Source organism: Crinia signifera, chromosome 9, assembly GCF_055691185.1.
Source record: "Crinia signifera chromosome 9, ASM5569118v1, whole genome shotgun sequence".
In the NCBI taxonomy this organism is placed as follows: domain Eukaryota; kingdom Metazoa; phylum Chordata; class Amphibia; order Anura; family Myobatrachidae; genus Crinia; species Crinia signifera.
In genome coordinates this window covers 84,953,845-84,973,655 of record NC_139225.1, presented here as the reverse complement: position 1 = coordinate 84,973,655, position 19,811 = coordinate 84,953,845, and the positions used below count along the sequence as shown (strand labels likewise).

The 19,811-nt window shown below is 42.5% G+C and overlaps 1 protein-coding gene across 3 annotated transcripts in view; it reads left to right on the top strand.

Moving 5' to 3' along the window:
* The window catches only part of TENM1 (teneurin transmembrane protein 1), a 726,432-nt gene that overhangs the window by 686,001 nt on the left and 20,620 nt on the right, over nt 1-19,811 (top strand). For all 3 annotated transcript variants that reach the window (XM_083159336.1, XM_083159335.1, XM_083159334.1), the window contains 2 exons: nt 15,708-16,004; nt 18,202-18,589. In XM_083159336.1, the coding sequence (XP_083015462.1) occupies nt 15,708-16,004; nt 18,202-18,589 (685 nt within the window). The remainder of the gene's footprint in view (nt 1-15,707; nt 16,005-18,201; nt 18,590-19,811) is intronic.

Here is a 19,811-nt window from a genome sequence, read left to right as displayed (position 1 = left end):
GAGTTTTCTTATTACTAATGGTACCAGACAGGGGTGCCCTCTTTCCCCTCTGATTTTCACTCTAGCGAATAAACCCCTGGCAGAGAGGATTAGAGTGACAGGTTCATTAGTAGGCCCAGAGCTTGAAAATTTGTCCTACAATATATGTTTGTTTGACAATTACATTTTATTATGTATTTTGAATCTTGTCTCCTCCCTCCCAGCCCTACATGACATCCTGGCACAGTTCTCTTCTGTTTCCTACTACAAGTTGAATACTAGTAATACAGAGGTCCTTTCCTTTTTTACGCCTACTGACATACTGACCAGACTTAAAGATGAGTATAGGTATGCATGACATTCAAGATCTTTGAAATACCTTGGGGTTTGTTTGGCCTGGTATGTAGATGTGATTGACTGCAATTATGGTCCTCTCCTGAAGGCATTTGAGGGCCTGGCCAGAGATTGGATGATGTAGGAAGTCTTTTGGTTAGGTAGAATTGCTGCAGTAAAGATGGTACTGCTCCCGAAGCTAATGTATTTATTCAGGGCAATCCCTAGATTACTCCCAAAGCCTTTGTATAATAAGATCAACAGGACTTTCACTAAATATGTTTGGAAAGGCTTAAAACCTAAAGTAGCCAAGAATATATTAATACGGTCTAAAGCAGCCGGGGGAGTTGCCTTTCCGGATATAGAACAGTATCACTGAGCGTGTCTCCTGAGTCAGGCAAGGGACTGGTTTGCGCAAGACTCCTTAAAACCCTGGGTCCACATTGAGAGGCTGGAGGCCTCACCTTGTGGCCTAGCTGATCTACAATGAATGTCACCTGCCTCCTCCCGCTCATTGAATATAGTAAATACTGCTGTAAAGGCCACAGTGAGGGTCTGGCATGAGGGAATATCTTGTAGAAAGGACATAGCCCTGCCAGCCCTTCTCCTATCCTTATGGCCAGTGGTGGCTTTGATTCCAAATGTGTGGCTGATTAACTGGGTATCAAGGGGACTGATTACACTGGGTGATTTGTTTATTTAGGAACAGCTAGCCCCCTTTACCTACCTACAGGAAACATACGATATCCCTAAGAGTGACTTCATTAAATATCTACAGCTGAGAAACTGGCTCCCAAGATCTCTCCCCTCCCCGAACATGACACCACATATTACCCCAAATGTACTATGTAACCCCAGCCGCAAAGGTGGGATTTCCAGGTGGTATGACCTCCTGGTTTCTCAGAACAGTCTGACTAGACTCAAGTCTAAGGCTTTATGGGAGAGGGATTTCCACAGAACCTTGCAAGATGAAGAATGGGTTTTAATATATGTCATGTTTTAAAATGTCCAGATGCATCAAACACTCTGAGATGTTTTTTTAAGTTAATGCATAGGGCGTACTATACACCTGATTGCCAACATAAAATATGGCCTAACATCTCCAAATCATGTTGGAGAAATTGTGGTGGAATAGGTACAATTTTCCACATATTCGGGGAGTGTCCCATGTTGAAGCCACTTGGGAGTCTGTGTTTTCTGCATGAACAGTAAAGTGGTTGGAGAATCGATTAGGGCTAATCCTTAGATGGCACTGCTCCACCTTTATTTAGGCCACCTGTCCAAAGGTGAGACCTATGTCCTCAGCACATTTTTATTGCCACAAAGGCAGAAATCGCCAAATTATGGAGGACAGCTGGGATCCCGAGTATTGCCCTGATATGGGATAAAATCCAGAAACACTATAACTCCGAGACTGCAGGAGTACAGTATTCCTCCTCTGCTAATTCTATACATATGAAATGGTTAGGGTGGTATACATATAGAGAAGCTATGGGCCATACAACACTGAATAGCAAATCTGTAGATGTCAACCTCTTTTAACTCTCCATGCTCTGATTGTTCATATTCTATGGTTCTGTTGTGGTCAATCCTGATCATAATTCTGTAGAACATGTGGGTAATGTATAATACAGATGTAGCACCGCTCTTCCAGAGCCATGGCTTGCCAGACCACCACTGCTGTCGAGCGAACGCTACATCTGACTGGGATGCGCAAGCGTCCTACACGCATGCGCGTCCCAGTTTCCCGTCGGCAGGAGACGGGAACCCTGCCTGTCTCTGCTTCAGGGAGATAGGCAGGGTTAGGGGGAAGCGGGGAGATGGGGGAATGCGGCGAGGCGGTGGGGACTGGCGCGTGGCAAATCCACCGCCAGCCCCTGCAATGATGAGCGGCACTACATCTGTATACCTGGTTTTTCCACCTTTTTTTCTTTCTCTTACTTATTATGTCCAGAGTAGGGTGTATGTACACTGATTGTGCTAATCCTTGGTTTCTTATTGTGCTTATTGTGGTTATTGTATTTCCTCTTTTTATTTTTTGTGTCCCCCCCCTACATAAAGGTCAAAATGTTATATTGAAGAAAATGTAGAACACTAGAAGTGAGTGCATAATAAACATTTCTTACTAGTTTTTATGTGGTTTTCAGGTGTTAGCGCCAGCGAATAGCGGAAAATCCGCCTTTAATACACCAAAAAGAAACCATCCTGACGCCTTACAAGGCTGACAGACATCATGGCTTTTTATTCTGGCTGGAAAATAAAACAGTTTTACTAATATTTTAAACAGACTAAGCGGCGTCTGTAACAATAGGAAAATATCAGGCACATTTTCTTTCCAATAAGTGTCTCATTCTGAATCACAGATTTTATCAGAACACTTCTTGTGCTTTCTGTGCTATTCATAGCTTGTGTTTCTGTATTTTTCAGAGGTCAGTGCTCGTAATATCAGCGATCAGACAGTTTATGATGTAGCTTATTATTTGCAACATAAAAGAGTACAAGTGTCAAGGATGGATTTATGTCCCTATAGTGCTTTGCTGCACAGACCTATCATTCATGATAAATTGTATCTGATGCTTATGCATAAGCATATATGTGTCTGTGTATTACCACATGCTTTTGAGTTGTGAGATTCATAACACAAAACATCTCTAGGTGGAACTGGATCATAAATTGTAACTTTGACTGGAATGGAGATTTCTTTATAAAATGTTTTAAAAACAAGAGTCATGTAAATCTATGTTTAAAACTGAATGCAGCATGTTCAGTAGCGGAACAGTAACCTGCCACATTTCTTGCTTATGTGAAATTATTGAAGAACAAACTTTAACCCCTTCATGACAGAGCCAGTTTGTGCCTTCATGACAGAGCCCTTTTTTTCAAATCTGACATGTCTCACTTAAGTGGGGATAACTTTTTTTTGCTTTTACTTATCCCAGTGATTTTGAGATTGTTTTCTCGTGACACATTGTACTTCAAGTTAGTGGTAAATTTGGGTCGATACAGTCTGTGTTTTTTTGTGAAAAATACCAAAATATCGTGAAAAAATGGAAAATTTAGCAATTTGCAAAATGTTAAATTTTCTGCTTGTGAGACAAATAATCATACCACTCAAAATAGTTAATAACTAACATAGACCATATGTCTACTTTATGTTTCCATCATTATTTCAACTTCCTTTTAATTTTTTTGGACACTAGGAGGCTTACAATATGAATAGCAAATTCTCAAATTTTCAAGAAAATTTCAAACACTGATTTTTTTAGGGATCAGTTCAGTTCTGATGTGACTTTGAGGGACTTGTATGTGAGACACCCCCATAAATGATGCCATTTCAAAAACTGCACCCCTCACAGTATTCAAAACAGCATTTTGGAAGTTTGTTAACCCTTTAGGTGTTTCACAGGAATTAAAACAAAGTGTAGGTGAAATTTCAAAATTTCTTTTTTTTTGCAGAGTTTCAATTTTAATACATTTTTCTAACGAATACAGTAGATTTTACTAGAGAAATGTGACTAAAAATTGATTCCCCCAATTCTTTTGTTTTCAAAAATATCCTATATGTGGCCCTAGTGTGCACGTTGACCAAACCACAGGCTTCATAATAGAAGGAGCACCTACTTGATTTTGGAGCCTCCTTTTTATGAGATTTTTTTTTAGGCACCATGTAGGTTTCTAGGCACCATAAGTGCTAAAAGTTAGGAACCTCCCCCACAAGTCACCCCATTTTGCAATCTACACCCCTCAGGGAATTCATCTAGGGGTATAGTGTACATTTCAAACCCCCAGGGGTTTCACCAATTTTGGTACAACTGGGATGTGAAAATGGAAAATTACATTTTTTTACACAAACATGCAGTTCTGGCTCAAAATTTTTCATTTTCACAAGGTATGAAGGAGAAAAAGCACCCCAAAATCTGTGCCCCAATTTCTCCCGAGTACGGCAATGCCTCACATGTGACCAAAAAATACCAGTTGGGTGCATGGCAGGACTCAGAAGGGAAGGAGTGTTTTTTGGATTTTGCAGCACAGATTTTGGTGGAATGAATGGTGGGTGCTATGTTGCACCAATACAGTGGAACCCCCCCACAAGTCACCCCATTTAGCAAAGTACACCCCTCAGGGAATTCATCTAGGGGTATAGAGTACATTTCAAACCCCCAGGGGTTTCACCAATTTTGATACAACTGGGCAGTGAAAATGAAAAATTACATTTTTTTACACAAAAATGCAGTTCTGGCTCAAAATTTTTCATTTTCACAAGGAATGAAGAAGACAAAGCACCCCAAAGTCTGTGCCCCAATTTCTCCCGAGTACGGCAATGCCTCACATGTGACCAAAAAATACCAGTTGGGCGCATGGCAGGACTCAGAAGGGAAGGAGTGATTTTTGGATTTTGCAGCTCAGATTCTGGTGGAATGAATGGTGGGTGCTATGTTGCATTAGCAAGACTCCCAAAGCACCAATACAGTGGAACCCCCCCACAAGTCACCCCATTTAGCAAAGTACACCCCTCAGGGAATTCATCTGGGGGTATAGTGTACATTTCAAACCCCCAGGGGTTTCACCAATTGTGGTACAACTGGGCTGTGAAAATGAAAAATTACATTTTTTTACACAAAAATGCAGTTCTGGCTCAAAATTTTTCATTTTCACAAGGAATGAAGGAGACAAAGCACCCCAAAGTCTGTGCCCCAATTTCTCCCGAGTACGGCAATGCCTCACATGTGACCAAAAAATACCAGTTGGGCGCATGGCAGGACTCAGAAGGGAAGGAGTGATTTTTGGATTTTGCAGCACAGATTTTGGTGGAATGAATGGTGGGTGCTATGTTGCATTAGCAAGACTCCCAAAGCACCAATACAGTGGAACCCCCCCACAAGTCACCCCATTTTGCAAAGTACACCCCTCAGGGAATTCATCTAGGGGTATAGTGTACATTTCAAACCCCCAGGGGTTTCACCAATTGTGGTACAACTGGGCTGTGAAAATGAAAAATTACATTTTTTTACACAAAAATGCAGTTCTGGCTCAAAATTTTTCATTTGCACAAGGAATGAAGGCGACAAAGCACCCCAAAGTCTGTGCCCCAATTTCTCCCGAGTACGGCAATGCCTCACATGTGACCAAAAAATACCAGTTGGGCTCATGGCAGGACTCAGAAGGGAAGGAGTGATTTTTGGATTTTGCAGCACAGATTTTGGTGGAATGAATGGTGGGTGCTATGTTGCATTAGCAAGACTCCCAAAGCACCAATACAGTGGAACCCCCCCACAAGTCACCCCATTTTGCAAAGTACACCCCTCAGGGAATTCATCTGGGGGTATAGTGTACATTTCAAACCCCCAGGGGTTTCACCAATTGTGGTACAACTGGGCTGTGAAAATGAAAAATTACATTTTTTTACACAAAAATGCAGTTCTGGCTCAAAATTTTTCATTTTCACAAGGAATGAAGGAGACAAAGCACCCCAAAGTCTGTGCCCCAATTTCTCCCGAGTACGGCAATGCCTCACATGTGACCAAAAAATACCAGTTGGGCGCATGGCAGGACTCAGAAGGGAAGGAGTGATTTTTGGATTTTGCAGCACAGATTTTGGTGGAATGAATGGTGGGTGCTATGTTGCATTAGCAAGACTCCCAAAGCACCAATACAGTGGAACCCCCCCACAAGTCACCCCATTTTGCAAAGTACACCCCTCAGGGAATTCATCTAGGGGTATAGTGTACATTTCAAACCCCCAGGGGTTTCACCAATTGTGGTACAACTGGGCTGTGAAAATGAAAAATTACATTTTTTTACACAAAAATGCAGTTCTGGCTCAAAATTTTTCATTTTCACAAGGAATGAAGGAGACAAAGCACCCCAAAGTCTGTGCCCCAATTTCTCCCGAGTACGGCAATGCCTCACATGTGACCAAAAAATACCAGTTGGGCGCATGGCAGGACTCAGAAGGGAAGGAGTGATTTTTGGATTTTGCAGCACAGATTTTGGTGGAATGAATGGTGGGTGCTATGTTGCATTAGCAAGACTCCCAAAGCACCAATACAGTGGAACCCCCCCACAAGTCACCCCATTTTGCAAAGTACACCCCTCAGGGAATTCATCTAGGGGTATAGTGTACATTTCAAACCCCCAGGGGTTTCACCAATTGTGGTACAACTGGGCTGTGAAAATGAAAAATTACATTTTTTTACACAAAAATGCAGTTCTGGCTCAAAATTTTTCATTTTCACAAGGAATGAAGGAGACAAAGCACCCCAAAGTCTGTGCCCCAATTTCTCCCGAGTACGGCAATGCCTCACATGTGACCAAAAAATACCAGTTGGGTGCATGGCAGGACTCAGAAGGGAAGGAGTGTTTTTTGGATTTTGCAGCACAGATTTTGGTGGAATGAATGGTGGGTGCTATGTTGCACCAATACAGTGGAACCCCCCCACAAGTCACCCCATTTTGCAAAGTACACCCCTCAGGGAATTCATCTAGGGGTATAGTGTACATTTCAAACCCCCAGGGGTTTCACCAATTGTGGTACAACTGGGCTGTGAAAATGAAAAATTACATTTTTTTACACAAAAATGCAGTTCTGGCTCAAAATTTTTCATTTTCACAAGGAATGAAGGAGACAAAGCACCCCAAAGTCTGTGCCCCAATTTCTCCCGAGTACGGCAATGCCTCACATGTGACCAAAAAATACCAGTTGGGCGCATGGCAGGACTCAGAAGGGAAGGAGTGATTTTTGGATTTTGCAGCACAGATTTTGGTGGAATGAATGGTGGGTGCTATGTTGCATTAGCAAGACTCCCAAAGCACCAATACAGTGGAACCCCCCCACAAGTCACCCCATTTTGCAAAGTACACCCCTCAGGGAATTCATCTAGGGGTATAGTGTACATTTCAAACCCCCAGGGGTTTCACCAATTGTGGTACAACTGGGCTGTGAAAATGAAAAATTACATTTTTTTACACAAAAATGCAGTTCTGGCTCAAAATTTTTCATTTGCACAAGGAATGAAGGCGACAAAGCACCCCAAAGTCTGTGCCCCAATTTCTCCCGAGTACGGCAATGCCTCACATGTGACCAAAAAATACCAGTTGGGCGCATGGCAGGACTCAGAAGGGAAGGAGTGATTTTTGGATTTTGCAGCACAGATTTTGGTGGAATGAATGGTGGGTGCTATGTTGCATTAGCAAGACTCCCAAAGCACCAATACAGTGGAACCCCCCCACAAGTCACCCCATTTTGCAAAGTACACCCCTCAGGGAATTCATCTGGGGGTATAGTGTACATTTCAAACCCCCAGGGGTTTCACCAATTGTGGTACAACTGGGCTGTGAAAATGAAAAATTACATTTTTTTACACAAAAATGCAGTTCTGGCTCAAAATTTTTCATTTTCACAAGGAATGAAGGAGACAAAGCACCCCAAAGTCTGTGCCCCAATTTCTCCCGAGTACGGCAATGCCTCACATGTGACCAAAAAATACCAGTTGGGCGCATGGCAGGACTCAGAAGGGAAGGAGTGATTTTTGGATTTTGCAGCACAGATTTTGGTGGAATGAATGGTGGGTGCTATGTTGCATTAGCAAGACTCCCAAAGCACCAATACAGTGGAACCCCCCCACAAGTCACCCCATTTTGCAAAGTACACCCCTCAGGGAATTCATCTAGGGGTATAGTGTACATTTCAAACCCCCAGGGGTTTCACCAATTGTGGTACAACTGGGCTGTGAAAATGAAAAATTACATTTTTTTACACAAAAATGCAGTTCTGGCTCAAAATTTTTCATTTTCACAAGGAATGAAGGAGACAAAGCACCCCAAAGTCTGTGCCCCAATTTCTCCCGAGTACGGCAATGCCTCACATGTGACCAAAAAATACCAGTTGGGCGCATGGCAGGACTCAGAAGGGAAGGAGTGATTTTTGGATTTTGCAGCACAGATTTTGGTGGAATGAATGGTGGGTGCTATGTTGCATTAGCAAGACTCCCAAAGCACCAATACAGTGGAACCCCCCCACAAGTCACCCCATTTTGCAAAGTACACCCCTCAGGGAATTCATCTAGGGGTATAGTGTACATTTCAAACCCCCAGGGGTTTCACCAATTGTGGTACAACTGGGCTGTGAAAATGAAAAATTACATTTTTTTACACAAAAATGCAGTTCTGGCTCAAAATTTTTCATTTTCACAAGGAATGAAGGAGACAAAGCACCCCAAAGTCTGTGCCCCAATTTCTCCCGAGTACGGCAATGCCTCACATGTGACCAAAAAATACCAGTTGGGTGCATGGCAGGACTCAGAAGGGAAGGAGTGTTTTTTGGATTTTGCAGCACAGATTTTGGTGGAATGAATGGTGGGTGCTATGTTGCACCAATACAGTGGAACCCCCCCACAAGTCACCCCATTTTGCAAAGTACACCCCTCAGGGAATTCATCTAGGGGTATAGTGTACATTTCAAACCCCCAGGGGTTTCACCAATTGTGGTACAACTGGGCTGTGAAAATGAAAAATTACATTTTTTTACACAAAAATGCAGTTCTGGCTCAAAATTTTTCATTTTCACAAGAAATGAAGGAGACAAAGCACCCCAAAGTCTGTGCCCCAATTTCTCCCGAGTACGGCAATGCCTCACATGTGACCAAAAAATACCAGTTGGGCGCATGGCAGGACTCAGAAGGGAAGGAGTTATTTTTGGATTTTGGAGCACAGATTTTGGTGGAATGAATGGTGGGTGCTATGTTGCATTACCAATACAGTGGAACCCCCCCACAAGTCACCCCATTTTGCAAAGTACACCCCTCAGGGAATTCATCTAGGGGTATAGTGTACATTTCAAACCCCCAGGGGTTTCACCAATTGTGGTACAACTGGGCTGTGAAAATGAAAAATTACATTTTTTTTACACAAAAATGCAGTTCTGGCTCAAAATTTTTCATTTTCACAAGGAATGAAGGAGACAAAGCACCCCAAAGTCTGTGCCCCAATTTCTCCCGAGTACGGCAATGCCTCACATGTGACCAAAAAATACCAGTTGGGCGCATGGCAGGACTCAGAAGGGAAGGAGTGATTTTGGGATTTTGCAGCTCAGATTCTGGTGGAATGAATGGTGGGTGCTATGTGGCATTAGCAAGACCCCCGAAGCACGGTGAAATGATGAACCTAATAATCCATAGATGTGTGGTATATTTTGAAACACTCCTTTATACATAGGCCGGGTTTGTCGGGGCAAGTTTCACAGTGGAAAATAGTTTCCTTTCTTATTCCCTTTTTATAGCAAACTTTACACCTTTTTTTGTGTCCTGCCCTTTCTTGCAGTGGAGGGGATTTCGTTGGGAAAATGCTGCCCTGGTACAATACGGGGGCCAGTACTAGAAGTACTGGGGCCCTCTGCCTGCTGGTTCCCAAATACTAGGCCCTTTATGACTTCCTCTTGAAAGTGCATAAATGTCCCCCTCTGGCCGGTAGAACGGAATAGCACGTAAGCGTTATACAGTGCCATCTGGATGATATACACGGCCAGCTTCTTGTACCAGATATTTGTTTTCCGCAGGGCACTGTACGGCTTCAGTACCTGATCTGAAAGATCCACTCCGCCCATGTACTTATTGTAATCTAGGATACAATTTGGTTTTGAGGTGTGGGTACTGGTACCTCGTACAGGGATGGAGGTGGTACTGTCTCCATGAATTGTTGTCAGTATAAGGACATCCCTCTTGTCCTTATATTTGACCAACAACATATTTTCGGTGCATATTCCCCTGCTTTCACCCCTTCTTAGTACTTGGGCAATGTGCGTTTTGGGGAGGCCTCTTTGGTTCTTGCGCACAGTACCGCAAGCTGCTGTACCTCTTGAACCAAGGGCCTTAAACAGGGGGATGCTGGTGTAAAAGTTATCCACATAGAGGTGATAACCTTTATCCAGGAAGGGGTGCACTAAATCCCAGACAATTTTTCCACTAACACCTACGAGGGAGGGGGGGCATTCTGGCGGTTCAATTCTTGAATCCTTCCCTTCATATACCCTAAACTTGTGTGTGTACCCTGTGGTGCTTTCACACAGCTTATACATTTTTATGCCATACCTTGCCCTCTTACTGGGAAGGTACTGCCGGAATTTAACCCTTCCTTTAAAATTTATAAGGGACTCGTCGATACTAATACATTTATCAGGGATGTATAGCTCTGCAAATTTGGCACTGAAATGATCAATGACCGGCCTGACTTTGAATAGCCTGTCAAAGGTGGGATCATCTCTGGGTGGGCACTGTGCATTATCGGTGTAATGTATAAATTTATGGATTGCCTCAAAACGAGTCCGAGTCATGGCCATACGGTAAAATGGGGTGCTGTACAGAACATCTGTACTCCAATATTGCCTAATTTGTGGCTTTTTTACTATGCCCATATGAAGCACCAGACCCCAAAACGTCATCATCTCTACTGCATCTACAGGGGTCCACCTTGCAAATGATGACGTGGGGTTTTGAGCAATAAACTGCTGGGCATATAAATTAGTTTGGTCCACCATTAAATTTATAAAATCATCAGAGAAAAATAATTTGAAAAAGTCAATTTCTCTGAGACCTGTGGAATCAAATTGGATTCCTGGCATGGCCAAAAACTCAGGAACCTGGGGCTCAAAATTGTCTGGTGGTGGGGTCCATACTAGATCAATTATTGGGGGGGGGGTCTCAGCTGATCTACGGGGGCGTCTTTGAGGGGGTCCCTCATCACCGGAGGAGGAAGAGGAGCTTAAGACGAATCCTTCAAATTCCCCGCTTGCATCACTGGCTGTGTCAGAGTCTGAGGCAAGCATGGCATATGCCTCCTCCACTGAATACATTCTTCTGGATGACTGGGATGACATTTGGGATGACATTTGGGATGACATTTGGGATGACATTTTTATTTTTGTGTTACTGGTAGTGAAATGTTTCAACACGTGTATAGTGTAGGGGGGGTACAAACTTTATTTCAACCCGGGGGGTATGTAGTGTGTAGTGTGTATGTAGTGCAGAAAAAAAAAATACTTTATACAAAAAAAAAAAAATTGAAGGGGTTAAAAAAAAAAAATTGAAGGGGTTAAAAAAAAAAAAATTGAAGGGGTTAAAAAAACAAAAAAAAAGGTCCTGCGCCAAAAATTGAGCACAGATGTTGGTCAGTAACGTCCGTCACTGAACAGCGCTCAAAGGCAACAGGAATTTGATCAAAAAAAAAAAAATAGATCAACCCTGTGCCGAAAAAGCTGATCAGTGATGTACGTCACTGATCAGCGCACAGTGGCCACAGGACACCCACAAAATCACAGTGTGTGTAAAAAAAAAATTAAAAAAAGACCACACAGCACCCACAAAAAAAAAAAAGGTGATCAGTGATGCGACACTGATTACCAGTGAGGGGCAGCAGGTGCACAACCTTTGGTGCAACTGACAGTGCAACTGGCAGCAACTGACAGGTATATATATAAAAAAAAAAACTCTGCGCCCCCAAAAAGTTGCTGATCACCTCAGATATAGTGATCAGCACAAAAGGCGGGGGTAGCAGACACAAAATATACACTCTCTATCACTCTCTGTCACTATCTCTCTCTATCTCTCACTATCTATCACTATCTATCACTCTATGACACTGCAGCAGCACTGACAGTTATATATATAAAATAAAACCCCTGCACCCCCAAAAAGGGGGGGTAGCAGACACAAATCTCTCTATCTCTCTACCTCTCACTATCTATCACTATCTATCACTATCTATCACTGTATGACACTGCAGCAGCAGCACTGACAGTTATTTAAACCCCTGCACCCCCAAAAAGGGGGGGTAGCAGACACAAAATATACACTCTCTATCACTCTCTGTCACTATCTCTCTCTATCTCTCACTATCTCTCACTATCTATCACTATCTATCACTATCTATCACTCTATGACACTGCAGCAGCACTGACAGTTATATATATAAAATAAAACCCCTGCACCCCCAAAAAGGGGGGGTAGCAGACACAAAATATAGCTCTCTCTGTCACTATCTCTCTATCTCTCTCTATCTCTCTCTCTATCTCTCTATCTCTCTATCACACTGCAGCAGCAGCAGGAAGTCTCAGGAAGTCAGATCCAGGAAGCGTCCAGCACGCTACAAGCAGTGATCAAGTGATCAGGTAAGGTATTTGCAAGGATCAGGTAAGTATTAGGCAAGGATCAGGTCTGTATCACGGCAGACAGGCACGGTGACCGTTCTGCACGCTATTCCAGACCGGAATGGCGTCTGCAGCGCAGTCACCGTTAGTTTAAATGTCGCGCCTTGGCTGTGATTGGTCCGTGGGTCCCACGGACCAATCACAGCCTTGGGGGCAGGTGGGGTGAGGTGAGGTGTCATCGTCACCGATGACCCCCTCATGCCCCCTGACGCCCGGCGGTGATTGACACCTGTGTTACCGAGCGTCTGATTCGCTGGTAACACAGGAAAACGCTGTGAATGGCTGTTCACACTGAACAGCCAATCACAGCGATCGCCGACGGGGGGGCGGCATCGCAGCCCCCCCTGGGCATGCAGGGACATGTCTGCTGTCGTCCCTCTGTCACTGCGTCTCTAGACGCAGTGACAGTTTAAAGTCATGACGTATATATACGTCATGTGTCGGGAAGTACTTCCCGGCCATGACGTATATATACGTCAAATGTCGTGAAGGGGTTAATTTCACCTTTGCTTTAATATATGAAAGCCAAAAACGATGTCTCCGTCTGTATCAGAGGTCGGGTGTGTTATTCTGTTTAATGTGCAAGTCCCTAATTAGCTTTTTTGAAGTGTTCTTTTGTTATCTTACATCTGCTAGTATCAGATGTAGTACTGTAACATCTTACAGTATATGTTATTTACTGCCATTTTGTGCTACAGCATTTGATGCATTTCTAGTATCTGGTAGTGGATCTTTGCTTTGATGCTATAATAACCATATTTCATACTAACTGACCCACCCCGCGTTGCCCAGGAAAAATTTGCTTTCTTTTATTTTCAAAATTGCTGTTCCAAAGACCTAAGATTGTAATTTGTTAAAGCCTCCACCATAATGTTAGAATGTGTTTGCATTGATACTCAATGACAGCAATGAAATCAGGTGTGGTGTTGTTGTTTAAAACACACCGTTTCTGACTTGATAGCTTGTGTGTGTTGATGAATTCCACATCCACTGCTGAGATTTAGCACCTATGACATACCCTGCAACATCTGAGGTCAGAAATCGGTATAAAACCAGAAAGGGGCGTGGTCATGGAAAAGGGGAGTGGTCACACCTCCATTTTTATGCTTTTAATGGTATAGTTTCTACGGTATGTAATTACAGGTGCTAAGTGCATGGAGACCAGGGTGGGCGTTACTATCCATGTCATACCCCCAGTATCCACGTCGGCGTGGAGTTGGTGATATAAATTTTGATGAGTGTAATGAGCCTGGCGGGGGCTCGCTGCGCTCGCCATACTTTATAAAATCATCTCCACGCTGATGTGGATACTGGGGGTATGACGTGGATAGTGGGGGTATGACGTGGGTAAAATGGCAGGTCTATACTTACACTCCTCCGGCCTGGGCACCGTGTCAATCCCCTCTGACTCACACTGGGATCCACGGTAACTCCCCGGCAGTCACATTCAGTCCCTTTGCTCTGGCACTCGCCAGCGGCACTACGCTGAATTATGTACAGCGTCCGCTGCCACCAGGAAGTGACCTGCGCTGCCTCTGGGGAGTAACCGTTGCTGCTGCCGGGGAGTCGTCGGGGATCGCCGCCCGGAGGAGGGTAAGTATAAACCACACCAGCCTGCTCCCAGTGCTGCCTCCTGTATTATCACGACACTGGCTAGCTTAGCATACGTTGAAAATGTAGCGTAGCCGGGTGCCCTGATAATACACAATTAATAAATCTTCTCTATGAGGTAAGGAGGTGGAGCCGCATTGTGAGCACAGGAGAATGTCTGACCCTGTCGCCAACACTCAAAGCATCTTTGATTACCACCTTGGTTTGCCTATGCATGTTATAGAGCAGTAGTTCCCTCTCTCTTTTCTCTCTTCTGTACCCCATGATTAGGATTTTCATTTTTGAGAACCGCCTGAAATTTTCAGTATCGACTTATGAGTGGAGTGGAAGTTAATGGCATGTGTATCCTTATGTGTGTCCTTATATTAAAGGCATAGTAGAGGAGTATTGTACAGTCAGGAATTGGGTATCTCTGTGTCTGGCCACTGGCTGTGTACTGTCTCCAGGGTTCCCACTAATGCCTGTGGTATTATTGTTGCTGTTTCTACCACCTTCCACAATACTTCAAGCATTGTTAATATGGCTCTATAAATTGCAATCACATTTAGTAATCATTCTGAAGTAATATTTTGTAGTACATTGATTACTTTCTATCCAAATAACTCCTGAATGTAGTTGCATAGAACAAATATCCATCACATTGTCCAAACTCATTCATTCATTTAAGATGGAAATAAATAGTTAAGAGTCTACTGTGTGTATATTTACTAAGAATTGGATAAAGATAAAGTGGACATAAAGTATCAGCCAATTGGCTCTAAACTGCCATGTTACAGGCTATGTTTAAAAAAAAATGGGCTAGGAGCTGGTTGGTTGGTATTTCTCTGTTCACTTTATCACCATCCAAAGCTTAGTAATAATACCCCTGACAGTCCATCATCAAATCTGTGTAATGTTTGTAATGTTCTAGGCTTCTCTGAAGAGAATAATTCCTGTCTCGCCAATGTTTTCAGAGACTTGGGGCCAGATGCACTAAGCTTCAAAAGGGATAAAATAGAGAATGATAAACAACTAACCAATCAGCTTTTGCCTGACATTTTTCAAACACAGTCTGTGACATGACAGTTGGGAGCTGATTGGCTAGTTGTTTATCACTCTCCATTTTATCACTTTTTGTAGCTTAGTGCATCTAGCCCATGATATATACTGGATCAAGCTTGGAAATAATATGGTGACGTTCCCCAAAGGAACCAATTAGCTTCTATTATTTTTGTTTACTGTGCTATAAAAAGCTGATTGGGAAATGTCTCCACTTAGCTTTCTGACATGAAAATATGCTACTATTGTCTGTCAATCTCAAAATCTACTATAAAACAGACCATTTTCTGTTCACTCTATAGAGCAGACAGTGGGAATTGAGCCTAGTGTACAAGTCTCAGTAGCATTTTACTCAACATCTGACAGACTATGTTAATAGCTGTAGAATCAATCCACATTTTTATCCCTGCTCTTTTTAAATATAACTCCTATTCAATTTGCATTTACAACTTATGCTGTGAAAGAATAGAATGATCAAACAGCATTTGTTTTACTAAGCAACTACTTCAGAACCTGCATCTTGTGACTGTTATATATTCCTTTTTAGGCTCATAACAGAAATTTGCTATCCATTGATTTTGATCACATCACCAGAACCGGAAAGATCTACGATGATCACAGAAAATTCACTCTTCGAATACTTTATGATAAAACTGGAAATCCCATTCTATGGTCCCCAAACAGCAAGTATCATGAAGTAAATATCACATATTCCCCTACTGGGCGAGTAACTTCTATTCAAAGGGGAACATGGACTGAGAAAATAGAATATGATGAAAGTGGAAAGATGGTGTCAAGAATTTGGGCCAATGGTAAAATATGGAGTTACACATATGAGGAAAAGGTGAGTCAATACTTAAAAGTTTGAAAATGATCCATTAGTGTTATGCTACACCTTACTATGGCCCGTATTCAATGCGGCCGGTGAGGGGGTTAAATGGTGGGGATCGCAGAAAACCAATGATCCTCGCTGTTTAACCCCCTTGCCAGCCACTCACCCTATTCTATGTTCCGGGGAAATCCTCGTTGTCACAGGACAGCGAGGATTCCCCCAAACAGCGAGGCTCGCCAATAATGCAGGGAGCCCGCTGCATTTAGCCACGAGTCTCGCTGCTTCTGCGGCCGAATGAGCCGATTCCCCCTCGCTCCAAAAATGGAGCAAGGGGGAATCGGAGTATGCAGGGGGTATGGTGAATACTGACAGGACGATCTGTGACAGTGAGCAGGCAGCCATGCTTGCTGTCACAGCTCGCCCCCGGCATTGAATATACCCCTATGAATTGGCATTATATGATCCCATTAACACTGAAAAACAGCAGTGTGTGGGGGAAGAAATACTTTGTTCTTAAGTTTAACTGACTAAATAACTATTATTTCTCTCAATAATAATTATCAATCAGCTTACTAACACAATAGAAAGCAAAGAAAAGCTATTACATTCAGTTTCATCTATCTTTTGTGACTGAATAATGATTCGCTCTGCTTTATGCATGAGTCTGAGAATCAGATTATCACAGTACTTTAATGGGATTTAAAGAAAAGCAGAAGTTATGTGTTACATTTTAGACTAAAGGCACGACATCTTATTATGTTTTTAAATAGCAAGTGACTTCTTTAGATAACAATTTTCTTTCCCAATAAGTAAGAATATTCTTTGGATAAAAGGTGCATTGCACATTATAAAGATGCTGGGTAAAGTGGTAATCATTATACCATATTTAAGGGCTCTGTTAAGTAAACATAAAACCTGTTTTCTTCAGCATTTTAGCTGAAGAAAACTACAATGAGTTGACCATGTCACTGAGTTTTATTCTCTTTTCTAGATACGGCCCCTATAGGTGTCAAAGGGGAGTGATCAGATATGCTATTGATGGAGGAGAACCATTTCTCCAAAACTGTACATGGTTTTTATGTATAGGTGTTATAATAGGAGAAATGAGAAAAGCACACAATGTGCAAAAAAATATATATATATATTAATAAAAACGGATACATGACTTTATGTGCACGACACTAAATTAACTGTGCACATTAGGATTGCTGGGAATGGAGCAGAGTATATTAGAAGAGGGGGAGGGAAGAGAAGGGAGAGCGGGGCAAGAAAGTAGACTGGGAAGTTTTGGAAGGTTCATGCAGTATATGTACTAACAAACTGAAGCAATTAAAAAAATACCATGCTAAAGCTGTGTTCACACGGTGCAATATTCCCAGTGATTTTTTTTGCTGCAGCGATAAATCGCCGGGTGCGCGCTCCTGTGTCCCGCCCCCTAATGGTCACTGATTGCAGGAGCTTGCACCTGCGATCAGCTGTTTCCCTTTGCTGTTCTCCAGCAGAGTCTCCTGTTCATCAGCGACCATCTCTGGTCACTGATGAAAACTGGACACTGTGCAATATAATGCTCAGCATTATATTGCACAGAAATATATTGCACCGTGTGTACACAGCTTAAGGTGAGCTGACTTATTTGTTTTACTAACTACATAAATATCTCATTGTTTTTATTAACAAATAGATAATTATATTAATAAGGTCTGCAATCAGATCAAATGATTCAAGTTCAGTAACTCCTATGGTAAGCTTACTAATAAACAATACTAGAAGGACTGAAAAAGCTACTGTAATTGAATTGCTAAAGTCAGAAAAATAAATAAGGATGCATGGTAAAACATGGCAAGTTTTTACTTGCGCAAAACAAATGTTTGTGAAAATGGGCCAAATGTACTAAGCTTCAAAAGTGCTAAAATGGAAAGTGATAAACTACCACCCAATCAGCTCATATCTGTCATGCCTCAGGCAGGGTTTGTAAAATGATAGTTAAGAGCTGATTGGTTGGTAGTTTATCACTCTCCATTTTATCACTTTTCAAGGCTTAGTGCATCTCACCCAATGTCCCATTAAAGTCCCAATTAGAAAGTAAAAAAGAGCTTTAGTAATTGTAAAAACAATTACAAGTGTTTTAATGTGTTTTCAGATTCAGATTCTGTTTAGTGAAAATGTTTACGATGCAAATAATAATGGTGACATTTGTTATTTTTTTCAGACTATAAGCCTCTTTCTGCATAGCCAACGGCGTTACATCTTTGAATATGATCATTCCGATTACCTTGCTTCTGTAACGATGCCTAACATGGTCCGCCATAATCTGCAGACAATGCTATCTGTGGGTTATTTCCGAAATATTTATAACCCACCAGACAACATTGGCGCTTTCATTCAAGATTACAGTGGGGACAGTCGACTTCTGATGACATTACATCTTGGGACAGGACGTAGAGTCTTTTATAAATACACCAAGCAAACAAGGCTTTCTGAAATTCTTTATGATACTACTCAGGTTACGTTCACCTATGAAGAATCAAGTGGAGTCATTAAAACAATTCATCTAATGCATGAAGGATTTGTTTGTACTATTAGATACAGACAAACAGGTACAGTACATGATGCTGCACCTATTGTACAAATGATTAATAATAAGTGTTTTTGGTACTTGTGTACTAGCACGGTGCCCATTGCATCGCAGACCATATCGCATGCGATGGTATGCGATGCGACGCGATATCGGCCGATGTTGTACAATGGCATACAATTTTAAAATTGTATGCCATTGTATATGGCATACAATGCCATACAATGCGATGCAATGCGATTATAAATTGTATAAGCACCCTAATGGGTGGTTACAATGGTTAAATGCACCCCCACGCCACCCCCAAGTATAAAGGTGTGGCGAGCGAGCGCAGAGAGCCCGCGAGGGGCGGCGGTACGCGTCCTACGACCTTTTCATACCCCCACTATCCACGTCGGCATGGATTTGAGAATAGAAAGTGTGGCGAGCGCAGCGAGGGGACGCGGATACCTTCACAGGTATCCGCGCCCCCTCGCGGGCGTCTGCTCGCCACGCTTCGGGTTCGGTGGCTCGCTTCGCTCGGCACACTTTCTATTCTCAACTACACACCGATGAGGATAGTGGGGTTATGAAAAGGTCTTAGGACGTGTACCGCCACCCTTCGCGGGCTCGCTGCGCTCTCCACGCTTCGGGTTCACGTTTATACTTGGGGGGTGGCGTGGGGGTGCATTTAAGCATTGCATTTAAGCATTGTAAGCACCCATTAGGGTGCTTATACAATTTAATATCGAATATGAGTTAAAATCGTATCGCATCGCATGCCATCGGGTGTATGGCATACGATGCGATTCGATTAAAAAATCTAATTATCGGGGCGCCATGCTAGTACACAAGTACCATGTTTTTTTATAAGAAAATTGAATGACATATTTAATTGTCTTTGATTATCTCTTCCTACATTAGTTAGGAGTATAATAGCAATTATCAGAACACCTCCATATTATAATGAATAATATACACACTTATAGTAGATTATAAGAGTGTTACAATGATCATGAATAATCCTAATGAGAGATGGGTGTCTGCACACATGCACAGTGTAAGGTGTAGACATCACATCAAGCTCCTGACACCATTCAGTTCCACTATGTGAATTCATTCATTTCTCTCCACAACATGCTGTCTCTTTTAAATACATTATTCCTGACAGTGAAGTATTGCCCTCTTAATGTATGGGCTTACTAGGCAGCTACCCTGGGGCCCCACAATTCTAAGAGCCTTCAAGCAGGGGTCTGCTGTTGCTT